The sequence below is a fragment of the Hyperolius riggenbachi genome, chromosome 1, assembly GCF_040937935.1.
Source record: "Hyperolius riggenbachi isolate aHypRig1 chromosome 1, aHypRig1.pri, whole genome shotgun sequence".
Classification (NCBI taxonomy): domain Eukaryota; kingdom Metazoa; phylum Chordata; class Amphibia; order Anura; family Hyperoliidae; genus Hyperolius; species Hyperolius riggenbachi.
This window is the reverse complement of record NC_090646.1, coordinates 91,326,234-91,347,970: the sequence shown is the minus strand read 5'-3', so window position 1 is coordinate 91,347,970 and position 21,737 is coordinate 91,326,234. Positions and strand designations below refer to the sequence as shown.

Genomic DNA, 21,737 nt, shown 5'->3' with positions numbered 1-21,737 from the left:
GCAACCCACTTAAAGAGAGTCTGAAGCCAAATAAATTACCTCTTTTTATTGCACAGTTATGTTAAGCATTAAGATCAAAGCTGATTCACCGCATCCCTGCAGCAGAATGGGGTATTAATCCCCCCAAAATCCCGGGACAAAATTCCACGACTTTCCAGGTCATGGATTTTGCTGCCCGGGGGAGGCAGAACTTTGCACTGTAGCTCTGCCTCTAGTCCAGTCAATCTCCGCCAATCTCCGCCTCTCCCCACCCCTCTCAGTTAAAGAAGACTGAAAGGGGCGGGGAGAGGCAGAGATCAGCGGAGATCGACTCGACTAGAGGCAGAGCTACAGCGCAAAGCTCTGCCTCTACCAGGAAGCAATCAGAGAATTTTGCCCCAGGGAGTTTGAGGGGATAAATACCACATTCTGCCATGGGAATACGGCGAATCAGCTTTGATCTTAATGCTTAACATAACTGTGCAATAAAAAGAGGTAATTTATTTGGCTTCAGACTCTCTTTAAGGCCTCTTTCACAGTGCGACGTTAAAGTCGCACGTTAGAAAATTTTATAACGCAGACTAACGCACAGCAATACTAAGTCTGTGCGACATTCACAGTGTACACGGTACGTTTGTGTGTAACGTGAGGCGTTATTAGAAAGTGCTGCATGCTGTGCGTTTAGCAATGAATCTTCTGCGTTAGTTGTGTTGCAAATGCTCAGTAATGTATTTTTTTTATATGTAACGCATGCGCCATTTTGTTCTATCACTGTGCGACAAATACGGCAGGGCTAAAGAATGCACTACAACGTCCAAGTTATAGTGCACAATGCGTTGCGTTAGGGGCACGTTGTGCGACCTTAACGTCGCATCAAACGCAACGTCCTGATGGAAAAGTAGCCTAAGGGTAATGTTACCAGGGAGTCCAAACAGGATGAGCCTGGATCCACCAAAGGCTCCGTATACGATTCCTCAACAAAAAACTAAGATTGAGGACGCTACCAGGATTTAGTGAATGAAAATTGGGCCCAATCCATTCAAATAAAATAAAATTACTTATAAGCCACCAACAAGCAGGAAAATACTTACAATAATTTTTATAGTACTTTTCACTTGCTTTTTGCTACTTTTTCAATTGTGTGCTGAAAAGTCATTTTAAACAGAAGATGAAAAAATATCTCCTAGGAGAAAACTTCGAAGAAAAAGTGGATTGGATCGGGCCCTTTGTATTTATTGTCTCACAAACATGTCTAAAGACAGGCACAACGTTTCGCGCGGAGCGGACATCAGACATGTTTGTAGGACAATTTTAATTTGCTAAATCCAGGTGGAATCCCAGATCTTTGTTTCTTGTTCTTCCTTTGTTTTTGTGCCCCATGCAAATGCCCATGTCCAGACATAGAGACTGCCTTGTCCTTTGGTTTATACCTGGATTAAATAAAGGTGGATTTGTATTATTGCACTGGACATGGGTCCACATGCAATACACGTTTTCTCCTAGGTGATATTTTCTCAACTTGTCAATAAAATGCCTTTTAAGCCACAAGCAAGCAAGAAAGTACTCAGAGTAATGTCGATAGTACATGATCACCAACTTTTTGGTAGTTTTTAATTGCAGTTCTTTTAAACTGAAGATAAAAAATTATCTCCTAGGATAAAAAGTCAATTGATTAAGGCTCATGAGCCTATATTCAATTAACTTTTTCTCCTTAGTTTTCTCCTTGGAGATAGTTTTTCAACTTCTTTTCATAACTTTCCAGCAATTGGCAAATTAAAAAGTTCCAAAAAGTAGATGAAAAAGTACGATCAAAATGATCTTATGTATTTTCTTGCTTGGTGGTGGTTTAGAAGGCATTTTATGTGTGAAAATATCACCTAGGATAAAAATAAGAAGAAAAATATAATTGCATATGGATATGGGCCATTGTGCAGAATTTCCTTCATTTTGTAGATATAGAAACTATTTTGGTGCTGCATTCACCTGCATTGGCCCATCTCCCTATCAACATACATTTCATATCAGACTTTGAACACCCCACTGCCTATATACAGTATCTTGCTTGACTGATTTTTGTAAATACATGTGGATGATGATGCTCATGTTAACATCCTTGATATTTTGGTCAGCTGTAGGTCACTTGGAAGCTGTAGTAGACTTTGAGAGCGAGGCTCCCGATGAGATCCCATATCAGAGCGGAGACCGGATGGAGACCATCAGCACTTACATAGAATGCATGGAGTGGTTTGTGGGAAGACATGTGACCACCGGCAGGGTGGGCTTTGTAAGAACCAGGAACGTCAGACCGTGTGCTTCAGATCAAGGGTGAGAGGGCTGCATAAAACACTCTGGTCGTGATTTATAAGGATTTGAAGATATAGTACCTAGATCTAAAGAAAACCTAGTAGCAAGCACAAAAACTACATACACATTTGTGTTTTTTTTCTGTAACAGCTTCAGGGCCAAAATAGTCTATGTTCTATGTCAGTGTGTGTCTTGTAAAGATAAAGATGGACCCTTTTAGTTGCTGATCCATAAGGGCTGTTCTGAAATGGTACTCTGTTGTACCAATGATTGGTAATGAGAAAATGCACTGATGTGCAAATTTATGCTGCACTGCTGTGATTTTTTTTTCCTCGCATGCAAAATTCTAGTATGAACAGTCCCATTGACCTACATTGGTAAGTTAAAATTTCTATGCAGGAAAAGACATGTGATGAGATAAGTGTGAATCCTGTCACTAACGGCCACTAATGGTACAGTTTTCAGTGAAGAATCACCCTAGTGATCGGAAAACTGCGATCGGAAATAAAATGTCTTAATTCATTAATTATTTTTTCCATCAGCTAACTAATATGTACTTCCTATTCATCACAACCATTATAAAAAAAAAATTTCTGATCGACAAAATTGCCATGGAATGATCACTTTTAGAATTGTGTGCTGTTGATAAGGAACATTCATCTGATCACTCGAACAATTCTTCTCTAAAAATTGTACTGTTAGTTGCCGCCTTTATAGCTTTTTGGCTTTAAAATTATGTATGCATTGCTAGAACTCCTCCCCACTGAGCTTTGTACTAAAAACCACACTGCCATATCTAGCTTTCTTTGTAAACACATGCGAGCACAGCATAGATCGTATTTCTGCAGCCTCTGCAGAGTGGTGAGGTGTATTTTCCTTCTCAGCCTCCTGTCACACTGAACTGGCCTCAGCCAATCAGTGAGGAGCAGGAATGTGGCAGGAAAGATAACCAGCTTCCCTCTCCCTGGCAATGTACCTGAATAGAGCCAGGGTGAAATATGATTCATTACAGATGACATATTTATGATTATATGAGAATGCTTGCAATACAGCCTGCATGTAGACTACATAATAAACACAAAGCAGTGGGTAAATGGAATTTGATTTTATGGCTGACAATCCTGCTTTAATATTGATGATTAATGAATGTTACTTTTGTGTAGGCAGGAACGTTCATGGGATTTTCTGTGTGAAGACGTGCTAAGCACACGGAGCACAGACGACTTTGATCTGGATGCTGCGAGGGCATTGCTGCTTAGGATATCCCACTCTGATGTCTGCCATTTGTATAAACTGGGTAAATAAGGATGTCATTGCTCACTAGTAAAGGCACATACATGAAACCAGCCATGTTCTCCTGCCCATCTGATATCTCCACTAACAAGCACGGGTAGCAGTGACTGTTGAGGATAACAATCATCCATGCAGCCTGGATGTTACAGGTGTCAAAAATTCATGTCATTCAGAGTTCCTTTAAATTAATTATTACATCTCCACGTTCTGATCACCAATGTGGTCTTCCATAAAAAAAAAAAAAGTTAAAAGCTTGCAAAGTATGTGAATAAAGGGAAAGAAATGGAATTTCTTCTCATTATCCAGACCTTCCACTACTAGAAGCCTCCAACAATCTTAGGCATGCCCCCATCACAGTTCCCCAGGGGTGAATGGGTGTTATCTGACCAACATTATGGCCTTTCCCCATCATCAGTCACTAGAGGTAACTACAGCATGAGGGCCGCTTCACATAGGCAACTGCCGCTACTGTAGTGCCAAACACTCTTCTCTTCTGCTATGTGCACAAAAGCGTTTGGCATAGTTTCCCATCTGTTGGTCGTCATGTTACATTTTGAGCCCCTAGAAGGAAACAGAACCAAGAACGCAGATGACCCTAGGAAAAAAAAACAAGAAAAAATTCAGAAAATTTGATCGACCATGGCACTTGCACAATCAACAGTAAATGCATTGAGATGATAGCTTACATTCATCTCAGTGTGGGTTGTGCTGGATCCTAGCGCTAAACTATGGAAATGGACGCTGGCAGCCATTCATCTGAACCAAGCCTACATAAATCAGACACATGACCAGCTTTTCCTTTTCCTAAAAAGTAATACACACGACGGGGATTTTTTTTTCTTTTCTTTTTTGCTATTCAATTCCCTTCTTTTAATTGCCTGTATATATACCTGAGATTAAAACATTTGACCATAATTCCAAATTTAGACACCCATACTGATTTGCAGGCATTAGGTCTAGTTTACACTGGCACTAAAATACGGTCCATTAGCGGATTGTAATGGAATAGATCCTAATGGATGTGAATGGATCCAATGTTAACCTTGATCTTTTCACATTGGTCTGTTCGATTGTATCCATTGGCTCTGTGATTTTTCCGGATAGTGGAGCCCAGCTGAATAGAAACAGAGGCTGAAGCACTGCATTGGGGGTAATAAGAAACAGTAATACAACAACACACTGACTGCAAAACGGACCGTTCTAGCCAGCAAAAAATTACTTTCAGGGCCGGGCCGAGGCATAGGCTGGAGAGGCTCCAGCCTCAGGGCGCAGTGTAGGAGGGGGCGCACAATTCATTCAGCTGTCATTCCTAATTGTGTTTGAAGCAGAAAGAAATAAGAAAAGGGGATACATAGCAGTGACTGCAAGCCAGATAACAAGATATTAAGGTGTTTGGGAGGTTGTGGGTCCTGTGGCACCTCTTAGTCTAATAGCAATCAGTGTGTGACGGCTGGGGTGGGAGGGATGGAGGGGCGCACTTCGGTGTCTCAGCCTTGGGTGCTGGAGGACCTTGTCCCACCTCTGATTACTTTGGTGATGTTGTCAGGGAGAATGGGAGTCTGGAATGCAGCAATCAATGTTTCGTACTTGTGACATGTCTATATACTATGTACTGCTCTGCAGAAGGTGTCAGCGCTATATAAATACTAGCTCTTTATCAACGTTAACACATACAGCACTGGCATTTTCCCCAGCAGCTATTCAGCACTTTCTGGGCTATATGCAATTCACTTTTTCACCTGAGTTTTCGTCTAGGTGATATTTTCACCTTGTAAACTTGTAAATAAAATGCCTTTTACACCACCAGCAAGCAAACAAATACTCAAAATAATTTAGACATTACTTTTTCACCTACTTTTTCCTTTGCAAAGTGCTTAAAAGTTAACTTGATTTGAAGATGAAAAATGTTCTCCTAGGAGCAAACTCAGGAGAAAAAGTGAATTGCATAAGGCCCTCTGTTGTAAAACGGATACCAACTGATCGGAAATGGAATGAATGAATATGAGATCCGTTTTCACAGATCCATTTACCAGAAAATGCCAGTGTGGACCGGCCCTAAGGCATTATCCAATCACCCTCAGGCCATGCTGTCCACCAGCTTGCTTACTAAAGAGGTCAGATCGGGCATTTGTCATCTTACCATGACCTTTTGCAATGCTGACGTGTCACACCGCATATCATCTTGGCTACTTTGCAACTTTCTTTTCTCCGCTTGCATTCTCACTCACTTTGCCTTTTTTCTTTTTGTTAATTATAGATGAACTTGAAGAACTCAAAATCTGTAGCAATAAAGGTAAAAATGTAACGTTCTACTACCTTATAATTTATGATATAAAACTAAATTAAAGTAAAAGTGTGAAATCATAAAATATATCTTATATAAAGTATTTACTTTTATTTTTGAGCGATTTTGCTTCAATGGAAGGTATAGGAACAATACAAAATGGTCACAAAGCGGTTTGTTTGTTTTTTATCTGGCGATTGCGTTCGCGTTTATAAGAATAAATAAATTGTATTTATTCTTTTCTGGGTCAAAGAGTTCACTTGAAAAAATGGAATTGCTCTACAAAAGCACTTTGTACAAAATCGTACTGCGCAGTGAAGAGCCGGGAAAGGAAAAAAAAAACATTAAAAAAAGATGTGAACAAAGCCTCAAGGCCTATACCCATGATGCGATTTTTGCAGATGATTTTTAACGACAAACGATTTTTTTCATGATGTCGCGCAAAATCATTTAATGAAAATTCATTAAAAGAATTTTCACTACGCTTGCCACTCGTGGCGATTGACTCATTTCACTATGCATGCCACTTGACTCATCTCTGAGTCTCTTTAAAGGACAACTGACCTGAGAGGGATATGAAGGCTGCCATATTTATTTCCTTTTGCCTGGTAGTCCTGCTGATCTATGTGGCTGCAGTAATCTCTGAATAACACAACTGAAACAAGCATGTGGCAAATGCAGTCAAACTTAAGTCAAACATCTGATCTGCATTCTTGTTCAGGATCTATTGATAAAAGCAGAGGATGTCTGGCACTGTAGCTTTAATGCGTCACAGCAAGTGTACAATAAATGTAACATCAAACACAGGGACAGAGTCCGTGGAAGAGGTGGTACTTATCGTGCTCTGCTGAAGGTCAGGAGGCAGCTGTGGGCGCCAGTGGGTGCACGGCCTTACAGCCGTTTCGCAATGGGATGAGCCTTGCTTCTTCGGAGGCTAATCGTGCTAACCGTTTCTCCCCTCCTGTATATCTATTGGCACGGGACTACCCATATATGCTTAAAGCATGTGGCATGAATGGGTGCTGCATGTTCTTTTCCCACGAAAAACAGCTAATTAAGCTTTGGGATACGGATAATACATCCTATCCCTTGCGTGGATGGAGCAGAGTTTTGCTTACTGCCTGTTGCTTGGCAGACGAGATGCGCATTTACGCACCCGCCCCTTGTCCGCCTATTGGTCGGCGGTGTTAGCCGCCGCCTGGTTTTGCGGTCCAGGGGCGGTCTAGGTTGCCAACGCAACATTTTGAAGCTCCACTCATACGCGTCATCTGTACGCAGTGACGCATCAGCGTCCCCGTAACATAGTGACGCATAAGCGCCGCTCACGATGACGCATCTGTACCAACCTATGGCCGAGCCCCACGTCATTTCCTACAGGTAGGCTGGACCCTACACGGAAGCAGGCGATTTAATGGCCACTTCCATCCTGCACATTGTGCACGATTAGCCTCCGAAGAAGCAAGGCTCATCCCATTGCGAAACGTCTGTAAGGCCGTGCACCCACTGGCGCCCACAGCTGCCTCCCCACCTTCAGCAGAGCACGATAAGTACCACCTCTTCCACGGACTCTGTCCCTGTGTTTGATGTTACATTTATTGTACACTTGCTGTGACGCATTAAAGCTACAGTGCCAGACATCCTTTGCTCTTTTTTTGTATGAAGTTGTCACAATGTTTGAACTCCATTTGTCTTGAGCACATAGCTTCTGCTGAAGTTTTTCTACACTGCCATTCAGCGGAACTAATTCCATCTGCAGTTTGTACTGAGTGCCTGCCTCTCTCTTTTGAAGTTCGTCTATTGATAAAGTATTAACCTCTTGAGGACTGCAGTGCCAAACCCCCTAGTGACCAGGCAATTTTTAGTACAATAGGCCACTGCTGCTTTAAGGCCAAGCTGCAAGGCCGCACAACACAGCACACAAGTGATTCCTCCCCACTTTTCTCCCCACCAACAGAGCTCTCTGTTGGTGGGGTCTGATCGCTCCCCCCATGTTTAATTTTTTTTTTTTTATAAATATTGTTGTTGCTATTTTTATTTAAAAAATCCCTGTTTCTTTAAGTATTTACCCACCCTCCCCACAGCCAGCCAATTATGGCGATCGGCTGTCATAGGGTTCTGCCTATGAGAGCCGATTGCTCTCTTGTCCCCCAGGGGACAGCCGTGTCACACGGCTGTCCACAGTGCTGATCACAGCGCTGCACCAAGTAAATAGACGGCGATCACGCCGTCTACCAGTCTCCCGAGCGGCAATAGCCGCTCGGAGACTGAACGCGATCTCCTGCAAAACAGAGCCCCAGGACTTTATACCAATCGGCGTTAGGCGGTCCTGGGGCTGCCGCTGCGGCCACGCCCATCGGTGTGACGCGGTCGGCAAGAGGTTAAAGGCAGAGGATCAGCAGGACATCCAGACAATGTGCGTTGTTTAAATGAAAATATGGCAGCCTCCATATCCTTCTTAGGTCAATTGTCTGTTGCTACGGTAATGAGCATTACTTACGAGGGTGAAAACCCCAAAGGGGAAAAGAGGCGCCCAGGGTTTGAGAAAATTGCGTTAAAAACAAATAAAATAAAAAAGTGAGGTAGCTCAGCTCAGAGAACCTTTTGGCACTTTATCCGGCCTGAGAAAGTGGGCATGGACCGACGAAACACGTTGCCAGTGCATAAAATTGTCTTCACTGAGGTTAGCTACCTCACCTTTTTCTGTTTTATTTGTTTTTAACACAATGTTATGATACCCTGGACGCCTCTTTGCCACTTTAGGCTGTACTTGGAGATGAGCGTAATGACCTAATTACGATTTTGCGAAATTTCGCGTAATTAGTGTAATTACGATTATGGCCGTAAGTACATAATCGTAATGAAGAAGGATTTCGCGAAATTTCGCGTAAGCGTAATTTTCGCGTAATTTTCGCATTACAGTCGTATCATGTCGTAATTTCGCATTAAACGCTACCGTAATTTCGCGTTAAACCGTAACGCTCCGTATAATATAAAAAAGCCGCCGACTTTAAGGGTTAATAGCAAAGCCCCCTTAAATGCTAAGAGCCTCAAATTTGGAGAATATATTAAGGAGATCAGGAGGATTAAGAGGAAAAATTTTTTTTTCAAAAAGACCTTATAGTTTTTGAGAAAATCGATGTTAAAGTTTCAAAGGAAAAATGTAAACATTTAAAAACCCGCCGACTTTAACGGTTAATAGCAAAGCCTGCTTAAAGTTTAGGAACACCAAATTCCCAGGGTATATTAAGGGGATCAGTGGGAATAAGAGAAAAATTTTTTTTTTCAAAAAGACCTTATAGTTTTTGAGAAAATCGATTTTTAAGTTTCAAGGGCGAAAATGTCTTTTAAATGCGGAAAATGTCAGGTTTTTTTGCACAGGTAACAATAGTGTATTATTTTCATAGATTCCCCCAAGTGGGAAGAGTTTTACTTACTTCGTTCTGAGTGTGGGAAATATAAAAAAAAAAACGACGTGGGGTCCCCCCTCCCAGACCTCTTTAACCCCTTGTCCCCCATGCAGGCTGGGATAGCCAGAATGCGGAGCACCGGCCGCGTGGGGCTCCGCACCCTGACTATACCAGCCCGCATGGTCCATGGATTGGGGGGTCTCGGAAGGGGAGGGGCAGCCAAGCTTTCCCCTCCCCCTCCGAGCCCTTGTCCAATCCAAGGACAAGGGGCTCTTCTCCACCTCCGATGGGCGGTGGAGGTGGAGGCCGCGATTTCCTGGGTGGGGGGTTCATGGTGGAATCTGGGAGTCCCCTTTAAAAAGGGGTCCCCCAGATGCCCACCCCCCTCCCAGGAGAAATGAGTATAGAGGTACTTGTAGTACCCCTTACCCATTTCCTTTAAGAGTTAAAAGTAAATAAACACACAAACACATAGAAAAAGTATTTTAATTGAACAAAAAACATAACCACGAAAAAAGTCCTTTAATATTCTTAATTAACCATTAATACTTACCTGTCCCTTTAAATAAATGATCCCACGCAATATCCTCGGAAATGTTCTATCAGTTACAATGTAACAAAGTTATTACAATATAACAACTTTGTTACATTGTAACTACGCCGCACCCGACGTCACTCACCGCCGCCGCCGCCGCGTCTGCGCTGCAGGACCCGACAGAGCTCTGAGCTATAGCTCAGAGCTCTCCAAAGCATCTTTGTATTTGGGCTCCAAGGAGCCCCATTGGTCCTTAGCAGACCAATGGGGTTCCTTCTGATTTGAAGGAACCCCATTGGTCTGCTAAGGACCAATGGGGCTCCTTGGAGCCCAAATACAAAGATGCTTCTCAGAGCTCTGAGCTATATAGCTCAGAGCTCTGTCGGGTCCGTGCAGGACGCTAAGTCCCCGCCGGCTCCGCTGCCCTCCCCGCCTCTCCCACATGTCACCCACATGTCACCCACATGTGGGTGACATGTGGGTGACAGATGTGGGCGGGGTGGACAGCGGGAGCTGCGGGGACTTAGCGTCCTGCACGGACGCGTATGCGGCGGCTGAGCGGCGAGTGGCGTCGGGTGCGGCGTAGTTACAATGTAACAAAGTTGTTACATAATAACTTTGTTACATTGTAACTGATAGAACATTTCCGAGGATATTGCGTGGGATCATTTATTTAAAGGGACAGGTAAGTATTAATGGTTAATTAAGAATATTAAAGGACTTTTTTCGTGGTTATGTTTTTTGTTCAATTAAAATACTTTTTCTATGTGTTTGTGTGTTTATTTACTTTTAACTCTTAAAGGAAATGGGTAAGGGGTACTACAAGTACCTCTATACTCATTTCTCCTGGGAGGGGGGTGGGCATCTGGGGGACCCCTTTTTAAAGGGGACTCCCAGATTCCACCATGAACCCCCCACCCAGGAAATCGCGGCCTCCACCTCCACCGCCCATCGGAGGTGGAGAAGAGCCCCTTGTCCTTGGATTGGACAAGGGCTCGGAGGGGGAGGGGAAAGCTTGGCTGCCCCTCCCCTTCCAAAACCCCCCAATCCATGGACCATGCGGGCTGGTATAGTCAGGGTGCGGAGCCCCACGCGGCCGGTGCTCCGCATTCTGGCTATCCCAGCCTGCATGGGGGACAAGGGGTTAAAGAGGTCTGGGAGGGGGGACCCCACGTCGTTTTTTTTTTATATTTCCCACACTCAGAACGAAGTAAGTAAAACTCTTCCCACTTGGGGGAATCTATGAAAATAATACACTATTGTTACCTGTGCAAAAAAAACTGACATTTTCCGCATTTAAAAGACATTTTCGTACTTGAAACTTAAAAATCGATTTTCTCAAAAACTATAAGGTCTTTTTGAAAAAAAATTTTTTCCTCTTATTCCCACTGATCCCCTTAATATACCCTGGGAATTTGGTGTTCCTAAACTTTAAGCAGGCTTTGCTATTAACCGTTAAAGTCGGCGGGTTTTTAAATGTTTACATTTTTCCTTTGAAACTTTAACATCGATTTTCTCAAAAACTATAAGGTCTTTTTGAAAAAAAAATTTTTCCTCTTATTCCTCCTGATCTCCTTAATATATTCTCCAAATTTGAGGCTCTTAGCATTTAAGGGGGCTTTGCTATTAACCCTTAAAGTCGGTGGCTTTTTTATATTATATGGAGCGTTACGGTTTAACGCGAAATTACGGTAGCGTTTAATGCGAAATTACGGCATGAACGAAACGCGAAATTTCGCGTTGAAAATTACGCTTACGGTATTTTCAATTACGATTTTAATGGCAATTTCGCTACGCTAATTTCGCATCGTAATCGCAAATTTCGCATGCGTAATTATAGTAATGCGAAATTACGAAAATTTCAGCTCAACTCTAGCTGTACTAGGCCAACACACTTTATTTAGCATGTACTCCTTCCAACAGTTTGCTTTTATAAACTGTTTAGATTCACTTATCATCCTAATTGCTTCCAGAATTTGCTTTATACAATGTTGAGTTTGGTTGGGCTTTCATTTAATTTTTTGTATGCTTTATTTCAGAAGTACGCCATTCAACACCAGCAATCGACAGCAACAATCTACAACAGAAGCTGGAGGAATTTTTGTCGAGACCCAACACTTGTTCAGAATTTTCTACTGACTTACAAGAAAAGAAAGCAACTTCTTCTGAAGTTCAGGCCATCTGTGATAAGTGTGAGGACCTCAGTTTCTGTATTTGTGGGAACGAAGACCAGTATGCATTACCACTGCAGTCACTACTCCAGTTTTTAGATAGCGAATTGTATCTCCCAGGCTTCAGGAGGCTTTATGATGTTTCCTACACCTCTCTCTGCAGCCTGTTTCATGGATATGAAGAAGAGGAAGATCTAATTCGGTATCTCAGCGTAGCACGAGAAGCAGCAAAGAAGTCTAACATGACCTGGGCCCTGGCAAGACTTTGCTTTGCTCTTGGCAGGCTCTGCGCTAGAAAGAATAAGTTGTCACAAGCAAGAGTTTACTTTGAGGAAGCCATGGGGGTTATGAATGGGGATTTTTCGGACATCTTCCTTTTTAGTGCCATCCATATGAACTTAAATGCCATATATCTGAAACAGAAATCTAAGGACAAGAGTATGCAAATGATTGACAAGTCTTCTTCACTTATCCTTGGACTACAAAGCTATATAAGCAGTACAGACATGGAACCAGTGGTGCTAAAATATGCTCTAAAGAAGGCCATACTGAGTCAAGATCAGAAAAGCGAAAGAAAAGTATGCCTTCTTTTGGCCAAAACATACAACGCTTTAAGGCGATATGATGAATCTCTACCGTTTATAGAGCGCCTGCAAGTTTTAAAAAATGCAACAGATTCCAGTACATGTTCCTCCCCACATTACTATTTCCAGCTGGCTGACAACTACAGTCACAAGTGTTTACCACACTTGACCATGAGCTGTGTTAAGGTGGCTTCTAAGACCTCTTGCAGCTTTATGGAATCGTTGAGAAGAGTCAACTTCATCATCAAAAATTCTTCAAAGATCTGTGGAATGAAAAGGACCGGAACTATGACATTTCCAACTCAGATTGCTTACCATCTGAAACGGGCTCTGTCATCTGTGTCTTCCAACCAAGAACAGGATCTTTGGAATTCTGTGCATCTGAGCTTAGCTGAGCTTTGTGCAATTCACCAACTGTATAAAGAAGCTCAATCTCACCTCATGCAAATAGTGAACACTGGTATCGACATAAAGCACAGGGTGGATATTTTGGTATTACTTGCCAGGTTGTATATGCTTGATGGACAAGACCACAAAGCCCTGGATGTACTAAACTTTGCCACGTCATGTTTAACTTGTACTCTGCATCAGTTGGGCATAATACACAACCTTATGGCTATTTCTCTGCGGCGAGGTACCATGGCTAAAGATGCTGCCAGACACTACTATAGAGCTCTGCAGATCTCAAGAGACTTGGACAACATGGAAAACCAGGCAGTGGTGTTAGCAAACTTGGGCATATTATGTTTACATCTCAAGGCTAGGACTTTGGCGGAACATTTCTTAGTTAAATCTGTATCAGTTTACTCCAGTGTTCCGCATACAGATAACAGAGCTGACTTTATGAATGTCTTACTCATCCTTGGGCATCATTACATTAGCATAGACCAAAGAGAAATGGGAAAACTTTATTATGAATGGGCTTTACTGCTGGCCATAGAAGCAAATCATCTACAAGGTATGTTCTGTTTCCATCCCTGCACCTAGAGACTTTGTAATTTTTGCAATATAATAATAATACAAAAAAATATTTGCTGCACCCACTTACAAATACTAAGTGACCCACATCTGCTTTTTGCACAATTATAGTCAGCCTGAAACATTCTTGAAACTTGATCTTCTCAGGGAGGAACGCTGCTTCCAGTAACGTTTATTTTACTGTAGCGTTACTGGAAGCAGCGTTCCTCCCTGAGAGGATCAAGTCGCTTCTCATTGTCTCACGCTGCTTTATTCACCCACCGGCAAGCAGGTCACGATGCTGGACACAGAGTGTGTACAGAGCACGCAGAGGAGGGTGAAAGGTGGGGTAGAGCCAGTAGTACGGCCTGAGGGGCGTGGAAGGGGTGTTACGCAGGAGTGCCTCTCCTACTAAGGACACCCCTTCCTCTCTAGGATTGCCAACAAGTTCCTTGTCGGTAGGGGGAGCTGCAGGGTGCATGGGGCACAAAGAGCATTGCGGGAAAGGACACAGAGGCATGTCCTTACCTTTAGATGGGAACATGCTTCTGTGTCTCATTTGTGCCCACTGTATCCCCATCAGGTACACCTTAAGATGCCTAGCCACGCACAATTTCTGTCATCTGCAGGGGTCGAGGCTTGATCCCTGTGGGCAACAGTTTGGAATTGAGTTCTGTACAGACACGTCTCTATCCTGCATACTAGCGATGCATTCTGTTGCTATGGAGTGGGGAGGAAAGACGGCCCGTGGTACATGATGGAGCGGGAGGGGTAAAGAGGAAAACAATGCCTTCAGTCTGTGCTCAGACAAGAGGATCATCTGGCAGTCCGGATCTCTTGCTGATGCATCGGGGTGGGTCAGGAGATTCTCAACAAAGGCAGCAACCTTGGCCGAGAATCATCTCATGTGTGTACAAGGCTTTAGTCACATCGGCATTCGGCATACGAGGAGGGTGATTTCATAACAAAACTCAACTCATCAGCTAAGTGGAATGGTAAATTTGACATTTCTTCTCTATAATACATTGGTTGTGCTCTGTTGGGTAATGTGGGGTAAGCCAGTGAGGAAACCATTGGAGGTGCCATAGCTAAATAATAATAATTATTCTTATTGATTTATAAAGCGCCAACATATTCCATCATAAACAGCATGAACATGGAACAGTGCATTATGGGATTGCATTGTTATTGCCCTGTTGCCTAAATAAAACAAACCTGTAGAGAGGTGTTGTATCAAACTGTGTGCTTCCCGGTTGTGAAAGGTACTTTCTCTAACCATCATGCTATGCAAACATGACCTCTACCAAAAGGTTCAGGCATTAACTCAGTTATACATATACAAGTATGTATGGTTTCTGGCTAGGCTAATGTCTTTAATCACATCTGCCAGGGATCTTTTCTCCCAACATATTTGATTTTGTTTGTTGACCACGCAGGGGAAGGAGTGATGGGGGACTGATGGCCATATGATGTTGTACTGCATCCAGCCATGCAATAGTTACATAGTTACATAGTTATTTTGGTTGAAAAAAGACATACGTCCATCGAGTTCAACCAGTATAACACCAGCCTGCTCCCTCACATATCCCTGTTGATCCAATTTTTTTTTCTTAAATGGACATTTGCTAAGTCTAATCCACATTAAGTCGAAGAGGCAGAATCACTCACTCAGTAGCGTCCCTACCATAGGGCGGCAGGGGGCGCCCCGCACCGGGTGTCGGGCGCCCCAGGGGGTGTCATCAGGCCTCCCACAGAGGCCTGTGCAATGTGCAGGACAGGAGGGGGAAGCAGCACGGAAAGGAGGGGTGGTGGGGAAAGCGGCGGGGAGGGGGGCCGGACCCCCCACCTCCCTCACCTGGGTCCCCTCCTTCTGGCGCTTCCCCCTCCTAATTAGCAGCAGCGGGCAGCAGCGGGCAAGAGGACTTACTCACCTCCTTCCTGCGTTCCAGGCGATGGCAAATAGCGTCATCGTCACGTGACGCTGGTCTCCGCCTTCTCCACCGCTCACTGTGCTTCCTGATTGGCGGAAGCACAGTGAGCAACAGAGAAGTCAGAGACCAGCGTCGCGTGAGGATGACGCGATGCGCCGCCGCTATCGCCAGGAGCAGGTGAGTGAGTCTTTTTCGCCGCTCCTGCTCGCTGCTGCTAATTAGGAGGGGGAAGCGCCAGAAGGAGGGGGACCCAGGTGAGGGAGGTGGGGGGTCCGGCCCCCCTCCCCGCCACCCCTCCTTCCAGGCTTTCCTCACACTGGGGGCAACTAAACTAGCTATACTGGGGGCAATTATACTAGCTATTCTGGGGGCAATTATACTAGCTATTCTGGGGGCAATTATACTAGCTATTCTGGGGGCAGCAACTGTACTGGCTATACTGGGGGCAACTAAACTAGCTATACTGGGGGCAACTAAACTAGCTATACTGGGGGGCAGCTATACTGGGGGCAGCTATACTAGCTATACTGGGGGCAACTAAACTAGCTATACTGGGGGCAACTAAACTAGCTATACTGGGGGCAGCTATACTGGGGGGGCAGCTATACTGGGGGCAACTAAACTAGCTATACTGGGGGCAGCTATACTAGCTATACTGGGGGCAGCTATACTGGGGGCAGCTATACTAGCTATACTGGGGGCAACTATACTAGCTATACTGGGGGCAGCTTTACTAGCTATACTGGGGGCAGCTATACTAGCTATACTGGGGGCAGCTATACTAGCTATACTGGGGGCAGCTATACTAGCTATACTGGGGGGCAGCTATACTAGCTATACTGGGGGCAGCTATACTAGCTATACTGGGGGGAGCTATACTGGGGGCAGCTATACTGGGGGCAACTATACTAGCTATACTGGGGGCAGCTATACTAGCTATACTGGGGGCAGCTATACTAGCTATACTGGGGGCAGATATACTGGGGGCAGATATACTAGCTATACTGGGGGCAGCTATACTAGCTATACTGGGGGCAGCTATACTAGCTATACTCAGGGCAGATATACTGGGGGCAGATATACTAGCTATACTGGGGTCAGCTATACTAGCTATACTGGGGGCAGCTATACAGGGGGCAAATATACTAGCTATACAGGGGGCAAATATACTAGCTATACAGGGGGCAACTATACTAGCTATACTGGGGGCAACTATTGACGATTGAAGTGTTTTGTGGACAGGTCTGCCACACGATTGCATGTATTTTCTGGTCAAATCTGCTACATGATTGCATGTATTTTCTGGGCAAATCTGCCGACATGATTGCATGTATTTTCTGGGCAAATCTGCGGACATGATTGCATGTATTTAGTAATAGTGTAGACATAAGCGGCTGGGCACATCCAGTAAAAAAACCTTTATTGTATCCAATTTAAAAGAGTTGCAACCACAGCAACAGTGCAGCAGGAGAGAGAGGGGTCAGCGTGCGAAGTGGTCATGATTGCATGTATTTTCTGGGCAAATCGTCCGACATGATTGCATGTATTTTCTGGGCAAATCTGCCGACATGATTGAACGTATTCTCTGGGCAAATCTGCAGACATGATTGCATGTATTTTCTGGGCAAATCTGCCGACATGATTGCATGTATTTTCTGGGCAAATCTGCCGACATGATTGCATGTATTTTCTGGGCAAATCTGCCGACATGATTGCATGTATTTTCTGGGCAAATCTGCCGACATGATTGCATGTATTTTCTGGGCAAATCTGCCGACATGATTGAACGTATTCTCTGGGCAAATCTGCCGACATGATTGAACGTATTCTCTGGGCAAATCTGCAGACATGATTGCATGCATTTTCTGGGCAAATCTGCAGACATGATTGAACGTATTCTCTGGGCAAATCTGCAGACATGATTGAACGTATTCTCTGGGCAAATCTGCCAACATGATTGAACGTATTCTCTGGGCAAATCTGCCGACATGATTGAACGTATTCTCTGGGCAAATCTGCAGACATGATTGCATGCATTTTCTGGGCAAATCTGCAGACATGATTGAACGTATTCTCTGGGCAAATCTGCAGACATGATTGAACGTATTCTCTGGGCAAATCTGCCAACATGATTGAACGTATTCTCTGGGCAAATCTGCAGACATGATTGCATGTATTTTCTGGGCAAATCTGCCGACATGATTGAACGTATTCTCTGGGCAAATCTGTTCACATTACGTGAATTTTCTTCAGAAAACCTGCACAATTATGTGAATTTTCTGGGGAAAGGGTCACCAAAACTTGGGTCCACTGTCTTTGCATTGCACTTTTAAAGGGAACCCGAGGTGAGAATAATATTGAGGCTGCCATATTTATCTACTTTTAAGCAATACCAGTTGCCTGGCTGCCGTGCTGGTCCTCTGCCTCTAATTCTTTCAACCACAGACCCTGAACAAGCATGCTTGTTTCTGGTGTGATTCAGTTCACTACTGCAGCCAAATAGATCAGCAGGGCAACTAGTATTGTTTAAAAGGAAATAAATATGGCAGCCTCCATATCACTCTCACCTGGGTTCACGTCAAATTACAGTTAGCTCCGCCCTCATCCGGTCATGGCCACGCCGCATGTTATAGCGCCACCCATTTTTTGCCCCTTTACTTTTTTTTTTGGGGGGGGGGGGGTCTTATAATACCCAGCACCGGGTGTCAAATGCCCTAGGTACGCCACTGCACTCACTGCTACCCAACTGATTTCCAATCAGAGAGTGGTTGATCACTTTCTTTATCAAGCTGCGCATGGCTAGCGGTAAGAGTGGAAGGAGCAGTGGTTGGGATCAGAAATTGCATCTGCGATCTGTGCAGGATCATGCAGTGCTCTATGTTGCAGCTAGAGGGCAGGATGAGATGTCTGCACTGGGGAAACTGCTATCTCAGTATACAAAGGAGCAGGTGTGTATACGCTGTTTGTCATGTATTTTGACTGGTTGATGCTTTAGCAATAAACACCAACATGCTAACTAGGAAGCAGCTTGTTCTAAGTTAGATTATGCCTTTGCTTTAAAAAAAAAATGCTATGACATGCATTAGAGGTATACACATCATTTTTTTAAAATGTGTTATTATGAAAAAAAAATAGCTATCCATTTCATTTTTTAGCCTGCTCTGCATGTCTTGAAGGGCCTGGATAACTGGATGGCAATATCTTCCCCTCTCCATTGTATAGTTTACTGCTCATTCAAAATCACTGAATGTCCAGTAACACCCCAGTAACTCTCGTCTTCCTGCATGTGTAATAAGCTACACAGAGCAGGTAATATCTCTGGACAGGGGCGTAGCAATAAGGGGTGCAGAGGTAGCAACCGCAACAGGGCCCTTGGGCCAGATGGGCCCCGAAGGGCCCTCCCTCAACTACAGTATTAGCTCTCTATTGGTCCTGTGCTCATAATAATCACTTCTATAGATACAGTACTTTGATTAGTGGTACTCATTAACACACTGTTCCCCATCCCTTCTTGCAGCTCTGACACTGTAGTTGCCATTGGCAGGTTTTGGTGCGCCGTATCAATTGTTATGTATAGAGTGGGGGCCCCAATGTAAAACTTGCATCAGGGCCCACAAGCTCCTTAGCTATGCCACTGTCTCTGGAGGTGGATCAGCTGTACTAATCAGAAAACGGTCACACCTAGGTCTCACTGTGCTGGCAGGACGGACGTGCTATATGTGTGGCTGTCTTAGGAGATTTAACCAAGGTATCACATTTGAAATAATAATGCTGTCTGATGTATACATGTAAATTGAGGGGGCAGCATTATGTATTTTTATAGGACAACTAAAGTGAGAAGGTTATGGAGGCTGCCATATTTATTTCCACAAAACAAAAAGGTACATTTTAGTGCTCATTCAAGATAATTGACTGCCCAGTAGCTCCCTAGTAACTCTCCTCTTCATTAACCAATCACTGTCCAATCAAAACTGAAGGTGTGTACCAGCTTGGTACAAACTTTTAATTATGATTGGCCAATCACTGATTAATGTTACCATCTCCTTGTAGCATTAGGGTCAAAAGATATTGAGTGCCGTGAACAGATAGGTAATGTAGATTGTGTAGGTAAACCCGTATATTACTTGGAGGTGGTAAAATTGGTCAGTAATTGGCCAATCATAAGTGAAAGTGTGTACCAGGCTTTAGGCTTCAAGTAAACTTAAGTGGAAGTATACTGAAGATATGAACAATTGTATCTATCCTCCTACTCTTAAAAATTACTTTTAGATATCCAACAGTTTTATGTCTCAGAGTACTAAAATCTATAAACTATTGACCTTTTTTATCTACCCCCCAAACTCAGAAGACCACTTATCTGTGTGGAAAGTATTTTATGGCTGTAATTCCTTATCAGTGAGGGATACTATAGTCCGACTGGGTTCTGACTGGAGAAAAACTGGCAGTTGCATAGATAAATATTAACTCTTTCTTGTTATGTCACATGTGACTTAAAGCGAATCCGAGATGAAAAACTAACTATAACAAGTAACTTGTCTACATATCTTATCTAAAGTTTAGATAGTTTACACAGAAAATCTAGCTGCAAACAGCTTCAACAGAATATGATTATTACTTCCTGTGATACAATGAGGGCAGCCATTTTCTGTTTGTGTTCATTACACACAGGCAAGCTGATAGCATCTCCAGCCCTTAGCCTGTGAAAACTTCAATACCCTCTCCTCCTCCCCCTGCCTCTGAAATCTCTGGCTAGTAACATCTCCTCCTGCCCAGACTGAGCTCCCATAAGCCCTTGCTACATAGATCTGAGAGTGCCAAGGCACTGGAAAAGCTGTGGGTGAGGCTTGTTTAGTTTATAGGGAATTAGAGTATTAAAACAAAAACAAAAGTATTTGGCTTGAGGAATGCCCTATAAACTATATGAAAGGAACACAATTATGCGATGAGTAAAGGTTTATCTCGGATCCACTTTAAGGTTCCCTTTAAGACCAGCACTAAGTAATACCCAGATAGCTCACAGTGACCCAGAACCACTAGGAAAGTATACAGTAGTATTATACATCAGATGATTATAAACAACCAGGCCATCTGTTGTACAGTATACAAGTAATGTTAAGATAAAATATATGTAGCCAATAACCTATTTCCCTCATCACAGTAAGTTATCTCCTCCCTGAATTCTTTATTTTGACTAGTGTTGTGCACTACGAGTATGTAGCTACTCCTAATCAAAATTTAAATAAGACAGCGCTGCTTGCGGCAGATAGGGGGTTAACCTACCCATGCCACCACCTAAGCCGATGTGCTCTACTCGTGTTCCACGTCCCTCTCAAGCTGCCTTCTTCCAGGTTGATGGAGGAAGCATAGGAGTGATGTGGAATGTGAATGGAGCACATCGGCTAAGGCCGCAGCATGGATAGGTTAACCCCCTATCTGCCGCGGGCAGCGCTGTCTTATTTAAATGTTGATTATGGGTAGCTAGGTCAGAGCTGGTTCTAGACAGGCACAAATGAGGGGGCACCGTCAGAAATGTAAAGGGGGCATCATGTGTACACACCATGTGCACATGTGTACACATCATCGTGTGCACAGCAGTGCTCTGTACCGCTGGGTGTGGAGGACACAGGACAGCTATCTGCTGCCCCGCTGGCCAATTGCCATTCTCTGATTCGGGGCCGGATGTAATATCGGGCAGGATGTAATATAGGAGACAGAGAAGGTGCAGCATTATAACGACAGATTGTCACCTGTTCCAGCCAGGCTTTCTGCAACGATGTCTGCCTTCATCCTCAGTCTGCGGCTGAAGGTAGTAGTCTTCCGGGAGCAATCTACCAATTAGATGGGGAGAGAGGCGTAGCTAGGGTTTTCAGCACCTGGAGACACCTTTGCGCCCTCCTCTGGACAAAATGGGCGTGGTCACACATCAGAATGTGGTCATGGGTGGAGTCAAATGTTATTTTAATAGCCATATGTGCCCCCTTAACCCATTCAGATAGCCAGATGTGCCCCCCCCTTTAAATACCCAAATGTGTGCCCCTTTAGAAAGCCAGATGTGCCCCCTTCACCCTGTTTAGATAGCCAGATGTGCCCCCTTTAGATAGCCTTATTCTGCTGCTGTTAACTCTTCTGCAGAAAGAGGGAGAGAAGCAGGGGCACTTCAGGCAGCCAGCGAGCCATCTCTAATGCATGTGGGGGTGCAATGGGCGTACTGAGCACCCTCACAGTGCGCAGCATATACATACATACGTCCCCCCCCTTGCCCACCCATAGCTACGCCTTTCGGTGGGGGGGG

The 21,737-nt window shown here is 44.0% G+C and overlaps 2 protein-coding genes across 4 annotated transcripts in view; one reads left to right on the top strand and one right to left on the bottom strand.

Moving 5' to 3' along the window:
• The window catches only part of LOC137563731 (SH3 domain and tetratricopeptide repeat-containing protein 1-like), a 65,455-nt gene that overhangs the window by 27,263 nt on the left and 16,455 nt on the right, over positions 1-21,737 (top strand). For both annotated transcript variants that reach the window (XM_068276601.1, XM_068276610.1), the window contains exons 7-10: positions 2,109-2,304; positions 3,447-3,580; positions 5,834-5,869; positions 11,842-13,515. In XM_068276601.1, the coding sequence (XP_068132702.1) occupies positions 2,109-2,304; positions 3,447-3,580; positions 5,834-5,869; positions 11,842-13,515 (2,040 nt within the window). The remainder of the gene's footprint in view (positions 1-2,108; positions 2,305-3,446; positions 3,581-5,833; positions 5,870-11,841; positions 13,516-21,737) is intronic.
• Positions 3,389-21,737, bottom strand: part of LOC137563743 (peroxisomal acyl-coenzyme A oxidase 3-like) — a 372,185-nt gene continuing 353,836 nt past the window's right edge. Inside the window, exons 20-21 of one of the 2 annotated variants that reach the window (XR_011030424.1) lie at positions 5,717-5,855; positions 3,389-4,171 (exon numbers count right to left, since the gene is read on the bottom strand). The gene's annotated coding sequence lies outside the window, so the exon portion shown is untranslated. The remainder of the gene's footprint in view (positions 4,172-5,716; positions 5,856-21,737) is intronic. The other variant, XM_068276637.1, reaches the window with a different exon arrangement.